At 31.6% G+C, this 22,016-nt stretch overlaps 1 protein-coding gene across 1 annotated transcript in view; it reads right to left on the reverse strand.

Moving 5' to 3' along the window:
- Positions 1-13,840, reverse strand: part of LOC143071359 (chitin synthase chs-2-like) — a 38,439-nt gene extending 24,599 nt beyond the window's left edge. The window contains exons 1-9 of the mRNA XM_076245610.1: positions 13,682-13,840; positions 12,626-12,691; positions 9,408-9,744; positions 9,051-9,198; positions 5,946-6,048; positions 5,043-5,160; positions 2,068-2,139; positions 945-1,083; positions 364-583 (exon numbers count right to left, since the gene is read on the reverse strand). Of these exons, the coding sequence (XP_076101725.1) occupies positions 364-583; positions 945-1,083; positions 2,068-2,139; positions 5,043-5,160; positions 5,946-6,048; positions 9,051-9,198; positions 9,408-9,744; positions 12,626-12,691; positions 13,682-13,807 (1,329 nt within the window). The 5' untranslated portion in view covers positions 13,808-13,840. The remainder of the gene's footprint in view (positions 1-363; positions 584-944; positions 1,084-2,067; positions 2,140-5,042; positions 5,161-5,945; positions 6,049-9,050; positions 9,199-9,407; positions 9,745-12,625; positions 12,692-13,681) is intronic.
- Between the last annotated feature and the right edge of the window lie 8,176 nt (positions 13,841-22,016).

The following is a 22,016-nucleotide window of genomic DNA, read 5'->3' on the forward strand; positions in this document are numbered from 1 at the left end:
TTAATCTATATAAAAAAAAGAGAAACGAGAAACTTAGTGAAATGATCAATAAAAAACGTAATATCCTAGAATTAGTATTTAAAATTATAGAGTTGAATTGAACCCGAACATTTTATCATTTGCACTTTACAAAACAACTTTAATATTTGTTTTGTTTTTATGAAAAGACAATGTTTAAGTTATAAAAAATCTGAATGTTGCATGAATGTTTTTAAAATAGCAAATAATACATTTTTTCAAAGCAAATAATACATTTTTACAAGCAAATAATACATTTTTACAATGCACTTATCTTCATCGTATATTCAATTCAGAATATCAAATTAATGAAAAGTATGGTAACTTTCATTATAAAATACTCACCTCAAACAGGAAATCTACAGTCTCATCATTATTTTGGAACTCCGCAGGGGAGACCATTATGCCCTCTGATATATAGTCAGTTTCTTCTTGAACAAACATTGCCTCGGTAAGGAACATTTGCATTCTTTCATTTGCTGAATTTATACAAAGTTGTTCAAATCCATTTCTAGGTAAGTTTTCAAATCCTGACATGTCTAGAATACTTATAGCTTTAACAGTCCTGTGAAAGTTAAAAACCAAAAGTTTAGAACACTTCTTTTTTTTATTAGTTGGAAAATCTTTACTTTATTTTAAATATCAAATTAAAAATAAAGATGTTTATTATATATGACCTGTCTAGAATACTTATATCTTTATAACAGTCCTATAAAAAGAGCTAAAAAGGCACCTATATGACTAAATGTAAAACAAAAGCGAAAAGTACCTACTCACTTGCTTTCGTTGATTTATGTTAGTATATTAGTATTTTCTCATTTGCAAAATTAAAGATAGAAGTATTATTGTTTTGTGTATCATTGTGAAATTTACATAGTTTCTTTTAATATGATTTATTAAACAGCTATTTGGAATTTTAAACTTACGACGAAATACATTTACTACTCAAATGTGAGTTTATCTGTTCTACAATCCAGTCGAACAGTTTGGAATAAAGAGCTTTCGCTAGTGCATCTCTTTCTGTACAAGCTTTGGTTACAGTTTTCTTTATTTGTACAATTTCCCCTAAATACCATAAATAATAAAATGTAAACATGTATATCTATGTTATATTTATGTTATTTCACTATTTCACTACTATTTATAAAATGAAATATAGAAGCATATGGTTATTTAAAATAAAGTCAAATGTAGCACACGTATGAAGAACGAATAGTGAAATTATCAAAAAACAGTAACATATGATTTACAAAAAACAATTAAAAAATGTAAACAAAACTTTTTCACACGTGCTAGGCGCCAGTTGAAATAACCGTCATCAGTAACTTTCAATGCCGAGTTTTTGAAAGCATTGGATGTACAAGAACTGAAACAACTGTACAGCTATAAGACCAAAGAGTGCATAAACAAAAAGCCAAGACATTTGTGCACAAGCATATTTTATCTCTGCATTAAAAATGCATCTAATTTGACCCGTAATTGAATAAATCTAATTGCGTTTTCAGCAATTTCCCTCTTAAATTTAAGTTAAGATTTTAGAATCTATATCCTTCGGCATATATTTTTGGATTTGTTGATTTTTTTACTGCCTATATCAATTGCCACACAAGTGAAAATCGATCTGGAGCTTGCAATACTAAGAAGTTACGCAAGAGACATATACAGAAAAAATATCGTAGGTAAGAGTCGTTCCTATATTCATGGTAGTAGCGCTGGTTCGCTGCCATGACGACAGTTATTAAACGTTCTTAAATTTCACATAATTTATAATTTGGATAAAAGTGATGTGTTACCTCTTCATGCGTAGTTTGTTTGTTTTTCAGTTTCAAAGTTCTATAAAGCTTAGCTGATAATACATGTAGCAATATATAGTTGAAGCAGCTTTGTGTTGTTCTGCGGAGTTACTCACTTTAAAACATAGGTTTAAAGTCTTATTTTAGATACATGTTACTGCGCTAATGAATAGATTTTATTTACATTTCAGTAACACTAATTTACGATCACTGGCAACGAATACTGAGTAATAATAGCCATAAGACACATGCCTACCTCTTATACAGACAGTGTTCATCAAAAGAGCATTTCCGAAATCTTCTGTTTTTAATTGTAACAGGTCACAAACTACAATTATTAAAAAATATTATGTAAGACCTTGATTTAACTGATTTTGTGTTCTCGCAGGGCTGACATTAAACTAGTTGACCATTTTACTGACACTTGTATGTTATTTATATTTCTGGAGTGTGTTTGAATCGTTTAGGGAACGATCTTTTAACTTCATTTAACTTTCTAAAACATTCTTATCCCCAATTTGATGAAAAATAAATAATGTGGTCTAGCAGATGACAAAAGAATAGTCTATATCCAGATTTTCCTCATACCTTGTAGTGTTAAATCTAAAAAAAAAAAAAAAATGATTGATAGCATCGAAAAACAATAAAAAATGTTCGCGCTTTGCGCCAAATTTTTTTTTAGACTCATACTAAAAAACCTCCATACTTTTTTAAGTTAATGGTTGCTCTCTTACATTTTATGATCAGCATATGGATCAAAGATGAATTCAGTTTATATTGGAAAAATACCAAAATGATGCTTTATTTATATTGCACATGCAAACTTTTACAAATACTTTTATTCATTTACTGTATGCAAAGTAAATGCAAATGTTTTTATATACTGCATGCGCTTGTTTTTATTAACCAAATTATTGTACAAACATGATAAATAGGGAAAGGAAGATGCGTCAGACAGAATAAAAAGACAATCAAAGTAAAACATGGTCATTTGTGACAGATTTATGTTCACTCAATTTCACACTTATTTGCGAATAAAACTACTACATGAAAAAATATTTAATTCTAACATCTATGAATATTTGTTTAGATACTAAATGTTAAAGGTGTATATGAATGGCCAATTCACCCTCAAAGGCTCAAAGTAAGAACAATATACATATTTGCATATACAATCTTCGTGAAACTAACTGAATAAGTTATTTGTACAATAAGATCAGTGGCGTAGCTAGGTCATTTTTACGTGTACGCCCGAACCTCGGTAAGGGGCCTGAATGCCCAAACGGTTCCAGGCCAAAAAAATAAATACTGGAAGTTGATAAGCAGGGACAAGCCTCCGGAAGTTTTAGAGTAATAGAGAATGTCATAAAATTCCTGTCATTGAAAACTCACCAATAACAACATTTTTTAGATTCAATATAATTTATTTTTTATGTTTAATCTATTTTTGTGTTTAAAATCTATTTAGAATGAATCTAATGACGGTCATTGGTTTAATTTGGAGTAAACGTCCAAACCAGTTACCTTAAACTATGATTAAAGGGAGCCGTGGATAACCTTCAATCATTACCGAAGCAGTATGCGTGGTCTTTCATTTAGAATTATTTTACTTTATGAAAACAAGATGGATCAATCGCAGAAAAGTGTTCTCGACTTCTTTCGTAAAATGTTTTCATCTGAAATTGAACCTAGCAAAGCGATGGCTTCTGCATCTGTCGATCTGATTAACAACGTAACTAGATCTTACAAGTATTTGAAAGCTTGCAATATGTTTCTAAACGGTGACCAGATCGTCTAACTTAAATCGCGCTAAAACTAAAATAGAAACGGGAAAAAAATGGCTTCTGAAAAAAAAAAAAAAAAAATACGGGAAAACTCATCATATATATATAATTTCGTCATTATGCTCTGGATACTCGTTTCAGCATCAACAGTTTTTGTCCAGCTACCGTAAAATTTCACAAATGTTTGACAAAGTTATTTATATCTTAAAACTAAAACAACGTAATGAACCTGCATGTACATAGTTATAATATTGGCACTGCCGACGAAATTTACGATCAAAATAGCTCGCTTTCGCGACATAACTGTCAATGGCTCAACAAAAAATGAAAGTCACATATCCATAGGCGGATCCAGGGGGGCCTGGGGGACCCGGGACCCCTTTCGTGGAAAAAATTTGGTTGATTATATAGGGAATCATTGAAGCATGACTGGAGCGGCCCCCCCTTAGGTCAGTCAGCGCCCCCCCCCCCCTTTAGGGAAAGTTCCGGATCCGCCACTGAATCGAATCTTAGCTTATAATGAATTGCTTAAAAAAAATTAAGGAGAGAGATTAAAGAATTAACAGTAGATTTAGAATTTGACAGAAATAATATGAAACTAATTTTCGTCACTTTTATTCGCAATTACAATCCATTGAAGAAAGAATTAGAATGTTGATGTACTGTTAACCAATTCCTTTATTTCTATTTATATGAAAATATTTTTTTTTTACCAAATTCAAGTGTACGCCCGGGCGTTTTGACGTAAACGTAGCTACGCGCATGAAGATTAATTAGACATAGACTTTTTAAGTCGTTTGCATATAGATGTCCGTAGCCATATTTAGAATAGCTGTTTATTTTGCGTGTTTTCAAAGCTTGTTAGTCTTAGATGCATTGAACTACTTGTCAGTAGCTGTGAGCAGTCTCAGATCTGTAATGAGTGTTTTTTTTTTGTTGTTGATGGGATGTACAAGTACCCAGCCACGTCCACTCTGTGTTTCTGTTAGATGTATTTCTATTTGTATCCAACTGATAAGTTAAGCCCTTTTCAACTGATTTTAATAGTTCGTTCTTATGTTAAAGGCCGCACGGTCACTAATATCCGTAAATTTCTGTGTCATTTTCAACTTTTCAGCTGTTTGATTCAAACCCATTGATGTTCTTATGTAGGTAATACGTGAGTCTGACTACTAAATTATACAAGTCAATTTACTTGGGCTTACATTAAATCAGAATGCTCTATTTATCAGGTATATATATATAGTCTACACTTGCAAAGTATTCATAAGCTAGAGTCAAGTTCAGATAAACGATACAAGCAATGTTGTCAGAACCACAACAGTAAAATTTGAAGCATAAAGTAGAACTGAATCTGTGATATTGCAAAATTGGCCTTAGTGTGAAACAAATTAAACGAAACGTTGCTCTTCCTCCAAAACTTAAAGTAGCAGAATAATAGTTATACCTATTTTGAGAGTATGAATGTTTGATATGCTAATAATTTCCTTCTGTTGGTCATCTTCGAATGCGATCTCGGTGATATGGAGCACGACTACCAGCAGCATCAATATAAAGGATATTTCCTGTAACATACTTCGAAGATATACATGCCATATGAAGACATACCAGTTACAATTTATGTGGTGCATCTACTCTTAATATGTATGCCAAATTACTGATACTATTGTTTATCTACATACAGGTATACCACGTGAGTCTAAATAGTATCTTTACTTTGCCATGTATCACTGTACTTTCATTGGTGGCTTTTGCTGTAAGTCACATTTCAAATGATTTATCATTTTATTGAGAGCAATATTTTAAGTTGGTGTGTGTCTGAGAATGAGGTACCATACTGTAGTTTATATATAATATATAATTTTTTTTGTATTTCTACATGGTTACTGCATGCATGCGTTTTGTGGTTGCCTAAAATAATGTCTTATATTGTAACATGCTCTTTGTGAGCCCATTCTTTTCCTTCTGCACAAGCTGTAGTTAACCTGATATGAAAACGGACTTCACAAATACAGATGTACTAAGGGGAATAACTCTGATATGAAAACGGACTTCACAAATACAGATGTACTAAGGGGAATAACTCTGATATGAAAACGGACTTCACAAATACAGATATACTAAGGGGAATAACTAAATGATTACAAGAAAAAAAATATAAGGCACATTGTTAATTTTGTCCAGATCTTCATTGTTAAAATTCCACTTAGCTATAGGTTAAGCTTCTTTTTAGATACTACAAATTTTCGTTGTAAATTTGAAAATATGTTGTGTGATTGCCAATGAGACAACTTCCTACCAGAGACCAAAGGACATTTTCATAACTGCTAAATGGCAGTAGTTGACCAACCTGAACAGTAAAGCCGATTATTTTCATGATTCCGATCTGTTCTTCCAGTTTGTTCATATTACAATTACTCATGTCGTGTTGTATAGATTCTGTACCTAATATTCTTTGAATGAAAATACAATTGTATTATAATAAATCACAAGCTATTAAGGAAAACATATATACCATCACTTTTGGTCACTTTGAAATTTTTTTTTCAAACTTCCATCACTACAGGGTAGTCGTACCTCTACGTTTAACAATTACAATTGGCACACAAAAATATCATAAAAGTCCATTTATATACAAAAATACTGAAAAATTGAAAGTAAGAAGAGTTAAACAGACCAAAACTGTATATAAAAAAGAATTTATTTCGTGAATACAATTTTTCGTAGATTGAGGAAAACATTGTACGTCTTTGAAATTATTAAATTACTGATTTGTCCTTATTTGCGAAATCCACAAAAACTGGTTTCTTACAACAATAATGAATCAACAGGTAGGCTCGATGCAAGTGATAACTTTAAGTTAGAAATAATGTTTATTGGCACAAAACCGTTAACGTCGTTCCTTTATGAACAAACCCAGCAAAATTTTTATCCCTTTGGAAAATATTTTCCAGTTAGAACTAACATAATACAGGGGCCTGGTTTTCGAAAGTATCTTATGACTAAGACATGTCTTATGATGGTCTTAGGACATGTCATAGTCGTAAGATATGTTTTCGAAAGTGTCCTAAGTTACGATTTGTCATAACTTTTGTCGTAAGCTTAAGACCCCTCGCGACATGACTTATGATGGTCTTATGATTGTCAACTAAAATTTTAATTATTTTTCAAGACATTTTTGCATAATTTCATATCAATTGCAATAAAAATATTTGTTGTGTTTCTCGGTTAGCTAAATAGTAAAGATTTTATTACTACGTGAATTAAAATTTGAATATCCTGTGACATACAATTTTGAATTCTTTTCTAACTTATGGTTTAGTACAACAGATATACATATTATTTCGTTCCTAGTATATTTAATAGTACTATATTTTGTATGTGCACGGGCATTTCGTCAAGCGGGTACTCAATGTACCGAATTTAAAAAGTATTCACAGTTAAATAAAAAATGCATTTATGCTGATACACGAAAGCGAAGTTCAAGATTGATAATATATTACAAACTAAATTTAAACAAATTATCAACTCATATTTCAATTCTTTTTTGTATAAAATTTCATGTTCATTATAATGAAAAAAATAAAATATTCGTAAATATTAAGAAAAGTAATAATAAGTATGTTCATACTTTTCATTTTCATTCTTATATCTTATACTTTTTAAACAATATTTAAAATAATAGAAAATAATGTTCACTTATGTCAGTCATAAGATTATCATAGCTACGACTCTCTTAAGACAGCTTTGATTTACATCCTATGACATATCATATGATAGTCATATTAAGATCATCATAAAATATGTCCCAAGATATATCTTATGACATATCTTATAATACTTTCGAAAACCAGACCCAGAAGCACAATTTTATGTTAACAGAATATTTATTGTGTCCGGTCGATGATTTTATCGTGAAGAGCTTTCAGTTACTATTTGCATGTATCGTCGGCAGTTGGGTACAATAAAAGGCTGAAATGATAAACTGATATTAGTAACATGGAAGTTCTATAAATCTGGTATTACGTAAGGGGTCATCCATAATTATCAACCATTTTCCAAAGTGTACAAAACGTACACTTGGGGGGAGGGGGTTAAAAATCAACATTTTTACCGTACGCTTTTTTTTAATTTCCAGAATTTATTTCGTTTCCGTAGGGAAGGTCGATGTATAAAATGGAGAATTGGCTTGGGTGTGTTTCTCTTCTTATTTCTTCTTTATTATTTTCACTTTATGATATTTATTTCGATATCATAATTCTCCTCAATCCGGATTGAACGATTAAAAGATCAAATCATATGAAAACTAAATCTTTCAAAAATGTAAACTTGTAAAACAAAAAGTTTGCAAGCATTTCTCAGTACCCCCGATTGTCAATTTCACCTGCTTTAAATCGTTATCGTTTCACTCTATTAATTAACAAAACTGATGGAAACACTAAATTCTTGGAATGTTTTGATTTTGACAAGACGCCATTTTGTGAAAAGATTTTAAACTGGCCCTTCGATTAATTTCCTTGTAATCTGAGACTACTATAACTGTGTTATAGTAGTCTCAGTTGTAATGTATTCCAAAACAGTAAACCAATAACACGGAAGTAAACTTATTTTTCTTAGTATAAGCCTCCTTTAATTAGGAGCACCTCCATATGAAGTTTAACCTTAACCTTAAAAATTATCCAATATATGTACACGTTACAGTATATATACATAAACGATAATAGTGCCATGAATGGCATATTTACAGGGACCTTTTAAACAGAAATACAGGCAGGAAATTTAAAAACTTAAAATATTTTTAAACATTACACTTTTATTGATTGCTGTTTTGAGCTCTGATTCCATCAACAACTGTCAGTCCATACCTTACCAATGCAATATAACCATGCATTTCCCTTTCTTTGATTCTTAGCATAGTTTATGTGACCTTTTGTTAATCTTTTGCATGCTCTAGTTGCCCTTTTTCATTGTAGTTCCCACTGTGTGATAGGGGAAACACTAATCTTTGAACTCTTTATTCTAACAAAACACAAGCATCACGGATAGGTGTCACAGTCAGATATATTTTAGTTTATTTTGAATGCAAATTTCTATTAAACTAAAATATAATAAACAGGATCTCCTTTTTATTAAGAATGATTGATTCCTCTCTTGAAATCTGAAAATGGTTGATGTACACTTTTTGAGGGAGGGTGGGGGGTCTGAAAAAGTGTACGTTTTGTACACTTTGGAAAATGGTTGACAATTATGGATGACCCCTAAATATGCATACACTCGTCTTAAAACGGTTGATAACATATTGTCTTGAATAATAAACTACTTAGATCAGAGATATGGTTGAAAAGTGACGACCCCCCCCCCCTCCCCAATAAAAAAATTAACATAAATAAATAACAAATTGATAACTACATCGAGAAAAAAAAATCAATTTCGACTACATCAAAGTTTATACTACCTATATTTAGTAGCTTTTGATAAAGCGTATTCTTGTATTTGATGTTCTGGTAGTCCGGACAGAAGATAATAAAACATGTGAAAATTCCGTTCTCCTGCCAAACCGGAAACCACACGTGTCTTTTCAAAGAGGTAGTGTTGTATGGATGCTGAAAAAGACCAATTAAAATCCATTATAGCAATTTATAACATAATAACTTTCCAGTATACAAATATCGTAAACTCCAAGACATAAAAATTTGCAACATTTTGACTTTGGTTTTTAAATTTTAATTGATGACAACCATATCAAAAGTATAAGATTGAAACTGTCGATAACAATAAACATTATTATGTGAATCTTATCTGATGATACTACCTGAATGTAAGGCCCCGGTTACATCAAACTTCAAACTGATGTATTTTCCGAATCGGCTTGAATTTTTGTTTATGCAAGTTTGTGCATTTCCAAACGATTCTAGCAATGGGTTGATCTGTACTATTTTTTCGTGTAAACTATTTTTCCTTGTAGATGAGATATGAGCGAGATGGCGAACAATGAGTTTTGTGTTTTCTGTTTTTCCTGATCCAGATTCTCCGCTGACTAAAATGCACTGGTGTCTTTTGGTCTCTATCAGTTCTGTATAAGCTTGCTTTGCAATCCAGAAAATATGAGGCTTCTTTGAGATTGGCAATACTTTGTAATGTTCATGGAACTGAAAAGTAAATAAAATATAGGCCATAATTGTTCATATAATAGTATGTATTCAAAACCTAATGTCCCCCTAAACATTGTTACTTTTCTGTTTGTTTAAAGGTAGATAAACGGCAATAAAGCGGAGAAGCAAAAGATAACAAGGACCAATCAAAACACTTAAATCAAATAAGAATTAGACACCACCATGACTAAAAAGAAATACGAGGACCAGTCAAACGAGTCTACAACACTTTACCGACCAGACAAACGAGTCTACAGCACTTTACCGACCAGACAAACGAGTCTGCAACACTTTTCAGACCAGACAAACGAGTCTACAACACTTTACAGACCAGACAAACGAGTCTACAACACTTTACAGACCAGACAAACGAGTCTACAACACTTTACAGACCAGACAAACGAGTCTACAGCACTTTTCCTACCAGACAAACGAGTCTACAACACTTTACAGAAAAAAAAAGACTGAGTAAAACACCATTAGAAATGGAATTTTTGAAACGACCATTACAAATCTGAAACCAAAATAACCTTGATCAACACAAGGCCTTGTATCTACACGTACTACATTTCTCATTTCCTATCGTTAATTATCCATTTTTAGATGGTGACGTTCCCTTGTCACCATCTTACGGTGTTTATATATCTCAACTTGTACGATTCGCTCGTGTATGTAACAATGTTTTAGATTTTAAAGAGAGAAATTTATGTATTACTGAAAAATTATTACACCAGGGTTTTCGATATCACAAACTAGTCAAAACATTTACTAAATTTTATCATCGGTATAATGACATCATTCGTAAATATAGCTCAACATGCAGACTTCTTATACGTTCAGGTATTTCACATCCAATATTTTATGGAAATATTCTTTATAAAGCACAAAAATGTCAGTATTCACCTCAGAAGCTAACAAAACCTTTAAATAGACTTATTAAGAAGGGTTATAGTTACGATACTGTTGTCAGGTCATTAAAGATTGCATATGTTGGCGTTAATATTGATTCACTTATAGGGTCTTTGCATCGGAACTAAACACAATTATTATTAATAAACCAAGTGTTGGCATGACACGGGTTATGTTCTTCTCATATATGTTATGATTGTATGATACTAAACCCCTCACGGGGAGGATTGTGCCTGATATTCATATGATGAAGACATAATTTTTCAATCAGTTTAATTGAAGTCCGGAGCTGGCATGTCAGTTAACTGCTAGTAGTCTGATGTTATTTATGTATTTTTGTCATTTTGTTTATTTTCTTTGGTTACATCTTCTGACATCAGACTCGGACTTCTCTTGAACTGAATTTTAATGTGCGTATTGTTATGCGTCTGCATTGGCTAGAGGTACAGGAGGAGGGTTGAGATCTCACAAACATGTTTAACCCCGCCACATTTTTGCGCCTGTCCCAAGTCAGGAGCCTCTGGCCTTTGTTAGTCTTGTATTATTTTAACTTTTAGTTTCTTGTGTACAATTTGGAGTTTAGTATGGTGTTCATTATCACTGAACCAGTATGTATTTGTTTAGGGGCCAGCTGAAGGACGCCTCCGGGTGCGAGAATTTCTCGTTGCATTGAAGACCTGTTGGAGACCTTCTGCTGTTGTCTGCTCTATGGTCGGGTTGTAGTCTCTTTGGCACATTCCCCATTTCCATTCTCAATTTTACACTTCACAGATAACAAAAGTTAGACTCAAATACCTTATATGGCATGCTAGTTGCATATTTATGAAAGTGAAAACTTAAATTTATATGTATTAGTTTCATTCTATTTTCACGGACTAAAAAGTTGTTTAATATTAATATAGATCGACGAACATAACATAATATAACAATATCTTAATTGAATTTTACAGATTGAAGTTTAACTCCAATAAAATTTCCACGTCCGTCTATAAGCAATGCAAACTATATAAGTCTGATCGTACTAAATGTTGACACTAAGTTATTTTACTTGTGTAAGTTATTATGTAAAATGAAACTAAAACAGACACACTACTTGACTCAGATTTACTAGTGATCTTTATTATACACCTACCTGATCATTATATATCATCAATGGTTTATTATACACCTATCAGATCATTATATATCATCAATGGTTTATTATACACCTTCCTGATCATTATATATCATCAATGGTTTATTATACACCTACCTGATCATTATATATCATCAATGGTTTATTATACACCTACCTGATCATTATATATCATCAATGGTTTATTATACACCTACCTGATCATTATATATCATCAATGGTTTATTATACACCTACCTGATCATTATATATCATCAATGGTTTATTATACACCTACCAGATCATTATATATCATCAATGGTTTATTATACACCTACCTGATCATTATATATAATCAATGGTTTTTTATACACTTACCTGATCATTATATATCATCAATGCTTATAATACACCTACCTGATCATTATATATCATCAATGGTTTATTATACACCTACCTGATCATTATATATCATCAATTGTTTATTATACACCTACCTGATCACTATATATCATAAGTGGTTTATTATACACCTACCTGATCATTATATATCATCAATGCTTATTATACACCTACCTGATCATTATATATCATCAATGGTTTATTATACACCTACCAGATCATTATATATCATCAATGGTTTATTATACATCTACCTGATCATTATATATCATCAATGGTTATTATACACCTACCTGATCATTATATATCATCAATGGTTTATTATACACCTACCTGATCATTATATATCATTAATGGTTTATTATACACCTACCTGATCATTATATATCATCAATGGTTTATTATACACCTACCTGATCATTATATATCATCAATGGTTTATTATACACCTACCTGATCATTATATATCATCAATGGTTTATTTGGATTCATTGATACCAATACATCGCCTAAAAATGTCTGAAGAAGATAATAAAACAAAAATGGTAATGAGTTCAATAAAATTGAGTTTTCGATAAAATGGGTTCTTTTCCATTCGTTTTTGATGCGTTTTGTTATTTGATTTTGCCATGTGATTATGGACTTTCCGAATTGATTTTCCTCTAAGTTCAGTATATTTGTGATTTTACTTTTTTTCAACTTTATCTGCTCTAGTCTTTACATTATATTTTTAAAAAGTACATTAATTAAACACGCAAAGAAACGACTGAAGTCAGTACTTTTTTATTTGATAATGTGTTAAGTAGAAAACAAAGGACATGGGGTATCCATCCAAGTCATAAAACCAGTACATGCACAGGAAAAACACACAAAAAACCAAGGAACAGAGCTTGTATTGCTGTTCTTCATCTGAAAGTCACAATGAGACTTTCAACACAGAGCAAAACAAAATCCTCTCACCTTACTAGAGGTTTGGGATGGCCTCTAGAACCGATTTGAGCTCTCCTGATTGGTTAATCCTCAAAGGAAGAGTAAACAGTTTTACTACTTCCTGTCAGTCCATCCGTCCGTCCATACGTCAAAATAAAACAGCATGTTTTACTGCGTGAAGCAGTTTTAAGTTCATCGAAGATCAAATTCATGTATACAGAATATTTATCATTCTAATTCATATTGGCCATATATAAAATTTTCGTCAGATATTTCTTACTTATTTTAACGTTGACAGTGGTTACTATCTATTTTGAACTTGTTTTCGGATGTTCCTTCCTGCATATAAACAGAAAATATTTTACAGAACATAGTTCAATTCATTGCTTATTTCTTTTTTTCAAATGTTTTAATTGTAAAAAAAAAATGGTTTTTAGGGCGAGGGGGTAGTGTTGTTCATACTTTAGTTTTCTGTGTTTTATTTTATCTTTTTATTTGTTTTGTCATGGTTTTGTCAGTTTATTTTTTACTTATGAGTTACAGTATCCCCTTTGGTATTCTCTATGTTGTTAAACTTACATAATATTTATCATGTTGAAAACGTTTCTTTAATGTTTGTAGGATGACGCTCTCGTCAAGGTAACCAAGTTTGGATATATCATCATCTGATTCATCATCATCAGAATCGCTGTAATCTGTCTCCATTTTCTGTGATGTTATATAATTTGCTGATGTTTTCTTCTTTGAATAAAATGATATTTCAACAATAAATGAAATACATAAATGTTTACGTGAAAGCAATTCAAAATAAAACTGGCGCCATGTTTTTCAGTGGATCAAATCCCCAAATACAATTTATAAATTAGATACTATAAGGAACATTCAATTAAAGTTTTAGAGTATTTGGCTAAGTAGTTTAAGAGAAGAAGATTTTTGAAAAAGTAATTGAACTTTCACAAAAAATGGAAGAAACAAAAGTTGTCAATTCACTATTTTGATCATATTGCCTAATTTTAGTTACTACTTAGGTGAACATTTTATTGCCATTTATACTTTATCTCGATCTATTAAGATATTAGAGAATATCATAAAAAAAACCAGTAAAACTTAATAAAAATAAACTATTACCAACAGTAACAATGGGTTGTCGTCTGAAAATGTCACAACAGATAGATCAAGACCTATTTATCACTTTAACTCCCATTCACTTTTTCTCTAACTGCTTTAGTGTATGAGATATCAGCCAACAACTGTTTTTGTCCCCTATTTTCTATTTTTAGCCATGGCAGCCATGTTTGTTAATGGATCAAAACTTTTAATTCATGTTATAAATAAGTATCATAAGAAACATTCAGTAAAAGTTTGGAAGTATTTGGCTCAGTAGTTCTAGAGGAGGAGAAGATTTTTAAATGTTAGCAAGCATGATGAACAAATTGTGTAAAATTGTCTTGAAAGGCCAATTACTCCTTAAAGAGATAATTGACAATTTTTGTCATATTATTTTTATGCCCCACCTTCGATAGTAGAGGGGCATTATGTTTTCTCGTCTGTGCCTCCGTTCGTCTGTCCGGTTAAAGTTTTTGGTCGAGGTAGTTTTTGATGAAGCTGAAGTCCAATCAACTTGAAACTTAATACACATGTTCCCCATGATATGATCTTTCTAATTTTAATGCCAAATTATAGTTTTGACCCCAATTTCATGGTCCACTGAACATAGAAAATGATAGTGCAAAGTTCAAGTTAAAGTTTTTGGTCAAGGTAGTTTTTGATGAAGTTAAAGTTACATCAACTTGAAACTTAGTACACATGTTCCCTATGATATGATCTTTCTAATTTTAATTCCAAATTAAAGTTTTGACCCCAATTTCACGGTCCACTGAACATGAAAAAGATAGTGGGAGTGGGGCATCCGTGTACTATGGACACATTCTTGTTTTTCTTACTTTGCTGAACATTTTTGTTGTTTACACTTCATCTAAAAATATCTTCAAGACCATTACCAAAAAACTACAAAATTTCTTTAAAATTACCAATTTAGTGGCAGAAATCCAACATTTGGTTTTTCGATTCGTCTGAAAATCCTGAAAATTCCTTAGTTTTTCTTTTAAATATAAGCCAAAAACTGCATTTGATCCCTATGTTCTATTTTAGCCATGGCGGCCATGTGTGTCGATGGATCAAAACTTCGTATACAATGTATAAACGAGATATCCCAATCAGTCGGAAATCTGTATCTACGTAGGTTAACAATGGATTAATTGATTTATGGTTAATTGTCAACGTCCAGTGGAAAATATTACATGCAGGCTCGTGACTGAGAACAAATAAATAATAAACACAAAAGGTATATCATACAATACAGGTCCTCCAGGATAAAGGTCATAGGAAAGTTTTCAGCCTATGGAAAGTGAGGATGTTTTGGAAAGTGTCAAACATTTGCCTTATAAGTTTTATAACCGACAATAATAAACTTGAACGAACTCTTAAAGCAGACTTTATAAGAGTAGTTCAAATGATCACTTTGAAATTTGATTCCAATTGTGTCCAATTGTTTTGAAATTTAAGTTTTTCAAAATGTGAAAGGACGATGACTGTCGACAACTGATATGGAAAACTCGTATTTCCCTTTAGGTCAGGTGAGCTATATAAAAACCTACACTTGTCAAACACGAAACAAAAGTTAATCGCCTGTGAAAGTATGTCATGGAAAAACATGGTTTAAATGAACCTTAGCTTTAGTCTCAAATCGTAGTATCCATGTCAATCTGATAATCTTTGCCCTGAAACATTCACTTTTAATCGTAAATCATAGAGATAATGAGACATAATCTATTTCCCCCCAGGGCAAGAATGATATGTACATAAATAGTTAAATGTTATTGATTCTATAAACATACTTATTTCTTCATTTTAAAGTTTCTGTTCTTGTTCTTTTTATTCCCCACTAAAGGGCATAATTTTTTCGGTCTGGGTTCAGTCATTCGTCCGTCCGTCCCGCTTCAGTTTAAAGTTTTTGGTCAAGGTATTTTTTTTATGAAGTTGAAGTCCAATAAACTTGAAACTTAGTATGATATGATCTTCCAAACTGAGCCTTGACCCAATTTTCATGGTTCACTGAACAATGAATAAAATTATAATGCGTGTGGGGCAACCGTGTACTATGAACGTATTCTTGTTTAATTATAAAATCTCACTTTGTACATGTATACGTACCAATTTTCATGGGGTTTATTCAAAGTCGATAATTTTTGGGGTTCATTACCTGTATGAATAAAACTGTGTATTTAGTTCTTGGATGTTGAGTCCCGGGGCGTATGACACCCGATTTTGAAAATTTTCATTCTCTCATTTGCGCTGATTTCATTTTTTTATTTGCGCCGATTTTATATTTGCTCCTAATTAGATTAGGTAAGTTAATACTTGTACATATACTGTACTAAACCATTGATAAAATCTGGTTATAATTGTTGTTCATTTATGTTTAAATTACTTTTGATTCATATTGTTCTGGAACTTCGTTGTAACATGATGGGCATATTACACACTGAAAGGAACCGAGGAGTCAAGGCTCCGTGTTGAAGGCCGTACATTGACCTATAATGGTTTACTTTTATAAATTGTTATTTGGATTGAGAGTTGTCTCATCGGCACTCACACCACATCTTCCTATATCTATGTTATGATTGACAATTCATTACATTTATACAAATGGCTAATGGAAGAGGTTTAAAATGATAAAATAAAAATAACATGACATAGATGGAGAGTTCTCTGATACCACATCTTCTTATATCTATTCACCTGTAATTTACCTGTAAAAAAATCGGCGCAAATAAAAAAAAAAATCGGCGCAAATGAAAAAAATAATCGGCGAAAATGAAAGAAAAAATCGGCGCAAATTAAATGCAGACCGGCGCAAATGCAAAACGCCGGAGTCCCGTTTCGAAATTGGTCCGCATTAAGGTCCGAAGGCCCCAAAATTAAACTTTGTTGGATTTCAATAAAAAAAAAAAATGAATTCTTTGGGTTCTTTGATATGCTGAATCTAATCGTGTAACAGTATTATGATTTATGATATAATTGCACTTTGCATTTATCTTTTATTACTATATTTTGCGGATATAGATTTCTATTTCTACAGTTTGGTTATTTAAAGTAACTTATTTAGATGACAACATGTGTTTCTTTCCATTTTTCATAAAAAATTATATTGACTTTTCTCCACATGAACTCGGTTAGCAGATAAACAAAGATAATCAATGTTTTTTTTAATTTATTTTCATATTTTCTATCTATTTTATAGATATTACGTTATTGACGTATTAAAAGTTAACATCAATATTTGTTTGTTTTCTACCAATGTGCAGTTTACTATCCAGATCTGAAAACTCCAAGGAGTAATTATTTTTCTGCTCTGCTTTTAGTCTATGTGCTTATTTAAAGGTAGGTGTAGGTGTTAAGCAAAAGTAATTTTACAATGTAAATCAACTGCATATCTAAAAGGAATACATTTTACTGGGTTAATACTTATTTTGATCCCGATGGCCATTCTCTTATGTATCATACCAACGTAACAGTTTGGATTAGAAATTATAAAAAAAGACATGTATTTATCTAAATATTTCACTCTTCAATGATGCATACCATGACATGATGTAAATACAGATGTAGGTCAACACTTATCGATTCAATCAACAATTGGAAGTCTGGGATGTCACCGAACACTGCTGTTATTTTCCCTTAGCACATTCTGGTGCAAAGGTTTTAAAAGTATATAAGAAAGTAACGAGTACACATGGTCTTTTATTTTTTCTCCGACATTTGTTAATTCAACTACACAAGTAGATATTAACTGTACTATATGTAGAAATATTGAATATTTTCACGTGTGACGAATAAAGGAAACACATATGTATTTGTAGTATTTGTAGCATCTCACAATTACTGATGAATGCATCTTGAGAAAAGTTTCTAGAAATGTGGGTATAATTGTATTGTAAACTACTACTTTTTCAACATTGTTCAGTGTTCAATAGAAAAGAGAATTGAAACTTGAAACAGACCAAGACCACTAATTCGTCTTCATCAACGCACCAAGAAAATCCAACAAAGACCAGCTTCAGCTGCTCAAAAACAATAATGTATACGTCTAGTTCTATAAAATGAACGCCACACTAAACTCCAAAACATACAAATGAACCAAAATTTAAATTTAAAACACACTAGACTATACATTTAAAAAAGAAATCATTTTGTTTTCAAATTTCAGCATGATCTGAATTCTACGGAATGTTAACTTAAACTTTACTCAAACACAATCTTAAATTATGTTTAAGCAAACCTACAAATATTATTTTAAAATAACATAAATATTATTTACCTTTTTTTTATGTAAATAATACAAAAAAATTCTAGCTGTCTAAAATTCCATAAAACATCACGAAATATCAAAGTAGACTTTATAATGGTGTCACTGAAGCAGGACAAACAACAATATAAAATTAATAAAAATTATCATATTAGTATCATTGTAATATGGATTAAGGCAATACACATTTATTGTGATTTTAGACTTGAAGAAAACATCGTATATCAACCTGAAATGTTAATCAATCTGGATAAATGTACTTCATTATCATATGATGTCAAGAATGTGCAACGTTTTTTGTTGTTATTAAAGGTGCATATTTGATCATTTTTACATTGAAACATATACTGACAGATTTTTTTTCAAGAAAAAACAGTGTATAAATAATACTACATGCAATTACAATTTGGACATTAGAAAACATGAATGCTAAGGAGTAAATTTTTATATTATGAATGAAGTGGACTATTAGAACCATCAAACCATCCCAGTCATTCAGAAAACAATGAATTATAATTTCAAGAAAATTAGTTACCTAGTTTTGTGTATAGACATTTTATTTATAATCAAAGTCACTGTCATCGTCAAGATTTAAAAAAGTAAGCAAATGCACAGATATTACAAAAAAACATTTAACACAATATTTTAAATTATTATCAATAAGGAGTTTATCTATGATTGCCAACTATCCATCACAGTTCAAATAATGTAATACATTTTCTTCGTTCTTATAAACACAAAACAGAAACAGCCCAAAGCCACATATGGGTTTTCGACAAAGCCAGGAGAGGCGGACTCCAGCTAGCCCCTAAATAAACATTTCAAGTAACATTATAACGGGCGTATGACATTTGCGCCGATTTTTAAAATTTTCATTCTTGCATTCATGCCGATTTCATTTTTTCATTTGCGCCGATTTTATATTTGCTCCTAATTGCATTTACAGTTTAACACAGGAGAATAAATACTTGTACATGTACTATACTTCTGAAGGTATATTGGTAAAATCTTAAGTTAAGAAAATCAAGGCCGTTACGTATGTTAAAATGATCTCAGAATGCCCGCATCAGTACGTTAGCCAGAGAAAGAAAAGAATGACGGACGTTGTTATTGACAATTACGACACATATAGAAGAGACGAAATCACAAGAAAGGAATATTTTAGATTGTCGTGCTTGACTTTTATTGCCTATAAATACTCGGCAAGAACAGATTTATGATTTTCATGTATTACGTTTTTATGGATTTGAATGTTGTTAATAGATTTTTAATTCGTCATTCTAGTATAAACAGACTGAGTATAAACAGAGTGCTTTTATCTTAGGTTTTTACTTCTTGATTTTAAAGTATGTGTACATAGTGCTTTTACATTGCTCGAAATCCATCTGCTTGAAAACAAAAATCGGCGCAAATGAAATGCAGATCGGCGCAAATGCAAAACGCCGATTATAACGTCAACACATGGAAATTAAAAAAAAAATATCACGGTGGGCTGACGCTAATACACAATTTAAACTAAAAGAATTAAAACAGTATGAGTAAACGTACTTCCTGACTGATCATATAGACAGAAATGTAGAAGTTTAACAAAAACAAGAGGCTCTCAAGAGCCTGAATCGCTCACCTGGTAAGCAATGCCTTATTGAACATATTGAACCATGCCAGGCAAACATGTACAGCTAACAATTCTTCAATATTACAAATATATATGACTTACTGTTTATAAATAAAGAAAATGAGTTTATTTTTATTACATTATAGTTACAATAAAAGAATTTTAACAATAAAATTGTTATTGTTACATTATTAAATTGTTATTCGTTCGAATTTCTTCATTCATGATTTGGATTTATTCCACTGCTGAGAAGGGGCAAGGGGCTCCAATAACAGCAAAACAGTTAAATGATTTCATTAATAACAGTTAGGCATGGACCATTTAACTTGTAGGGGGACATGGTTTTTTTTCTGGTCAGAATATTTTCTATTTTTTGGAAGTAGCACAACAAATTACTTTTTTTGCAAATTGCAAATTGAAAATTTCAGGACAGGTAGACCTTGACCTAATAAATATTTTAACTTCTAGTCTTATTTGCTCTAAATGCTGGAGTTTTTTAGATATAAGCCAAAAACTGCATTTTACCCTGTGTTCTATTTTTAGCCATGACGGCCATGTTTTTAGACAAAATAGAAAATAAAACACAAACTTTATTTTATACACCCTACTGATCATTCAGTTGAAGTTTGGTTGAATTTGGTTGAGTAGTTTTAGAGGAGAAGATTTTTTAAAGTTAGCAAATATGATGAACAAATTGTGAAAAAATTGTCATTAAAGGACAATAACCCCTTAAGGGGTCAATTGACAATTTTGGTCATATGTAACACATTTGTAGATCTTACTTTGCTGATCATTTTTGCTGTTTACAGTTTATCTTTATCTATAATGATATTCAAGATAATGACCAAAAACTGCAAAATTTCCTTAAAATTACCAATTAAGTGGCAGCAACCCAACAATGGTTTGTTTGATTCGTCTGAAAATTTCAGGGCTGATAGATCTTGACCTAATGAACATTTTTACCCCCTGTCAGATTTGCTCTAAATGCTTTCGTTTTTGAGATATAAGCCAAAAACTGCATTTGACCCCTATGTTCTATTTAAAGTAAGGGCGGCCATGTTTTTTGACGGATCAAAAATCGAAGCACACACTTTGTGCAGGATAATCTAAGGAACTATCATGCTAAGTTTCATCCAAATCCATTCAGTAGTTTCAGAGGAGAAGATTTTTTAAAGTTAGCAAATATGATGAACAAATTGTGAAAAATTGTCATTAAAGGACATTTACCCCTTAAGGGATCAATTGACAATTTTGGTCATATTAACCTATTTGTAGATCTTACTTTGCTGATCATTTTTGCTGTTTACAGTTTATCTTTATCTATAATGATATTCAAGATAATGACCAAAAACTGCAAAATGTCCTTAAAATTACCAATTAAGTGGCAGCAACCCAACAATGGTTTGTTTGATTCGTCTGAAAATTTCAGGGCTGATAGATCTTGACCTAATGAACATTTTTACCCCGTCAGATTTGCTCTAAATGCTTCCGTTTTTGAGATATAAGCCAAAAACTGCATTTGACCCCTATGTTCTATTTTAAGTAACGGCGGCCATGTTTTTTGACGGATCAAAAATAGAAGCACACACTTTGTGCAGGATAATCTAAGGAACAATCATTTTAAGTTTCATTCAAATCCATTCAGTAGTTTCAGAGGAGAAGATGTTTGAAAAATTGTTAACGACGACAGACGACGACGACGACGGACGCCAAGTGATGAGAAAAGCTCACATGGCCTTTTAGGCCAGGTGAGCTAAAAATATGAATAAATCAATCATGGACGACTTCGCCGGCCAGGAACAACCAAACAAAATCCAATGTTACTGAGGGTCAATTTGAAACACGTGTACGAACCCAATGCGACGACAAGTCGCTTCAAGAGATATACATGGACGTAAAGAATCAAAATTTAAAAGAGTAATATTACAATG

Source organism: Mytilus galloprovincialis, chromosome 4 (genome assembly GCF_965363235.1).
Source record: "Mytilus galloprovincialis chromosome 4, xbMytGall1.hap1.1, whole genome shotgun sequence".
Classification (NCBI taxonomy): domain Eukaryota; kingdom Metazoa; phylum Mollusca; class Bivalvia; order Mytilida; family Mytilidae; genus Mytilus; species Mytilus galloprovincialis.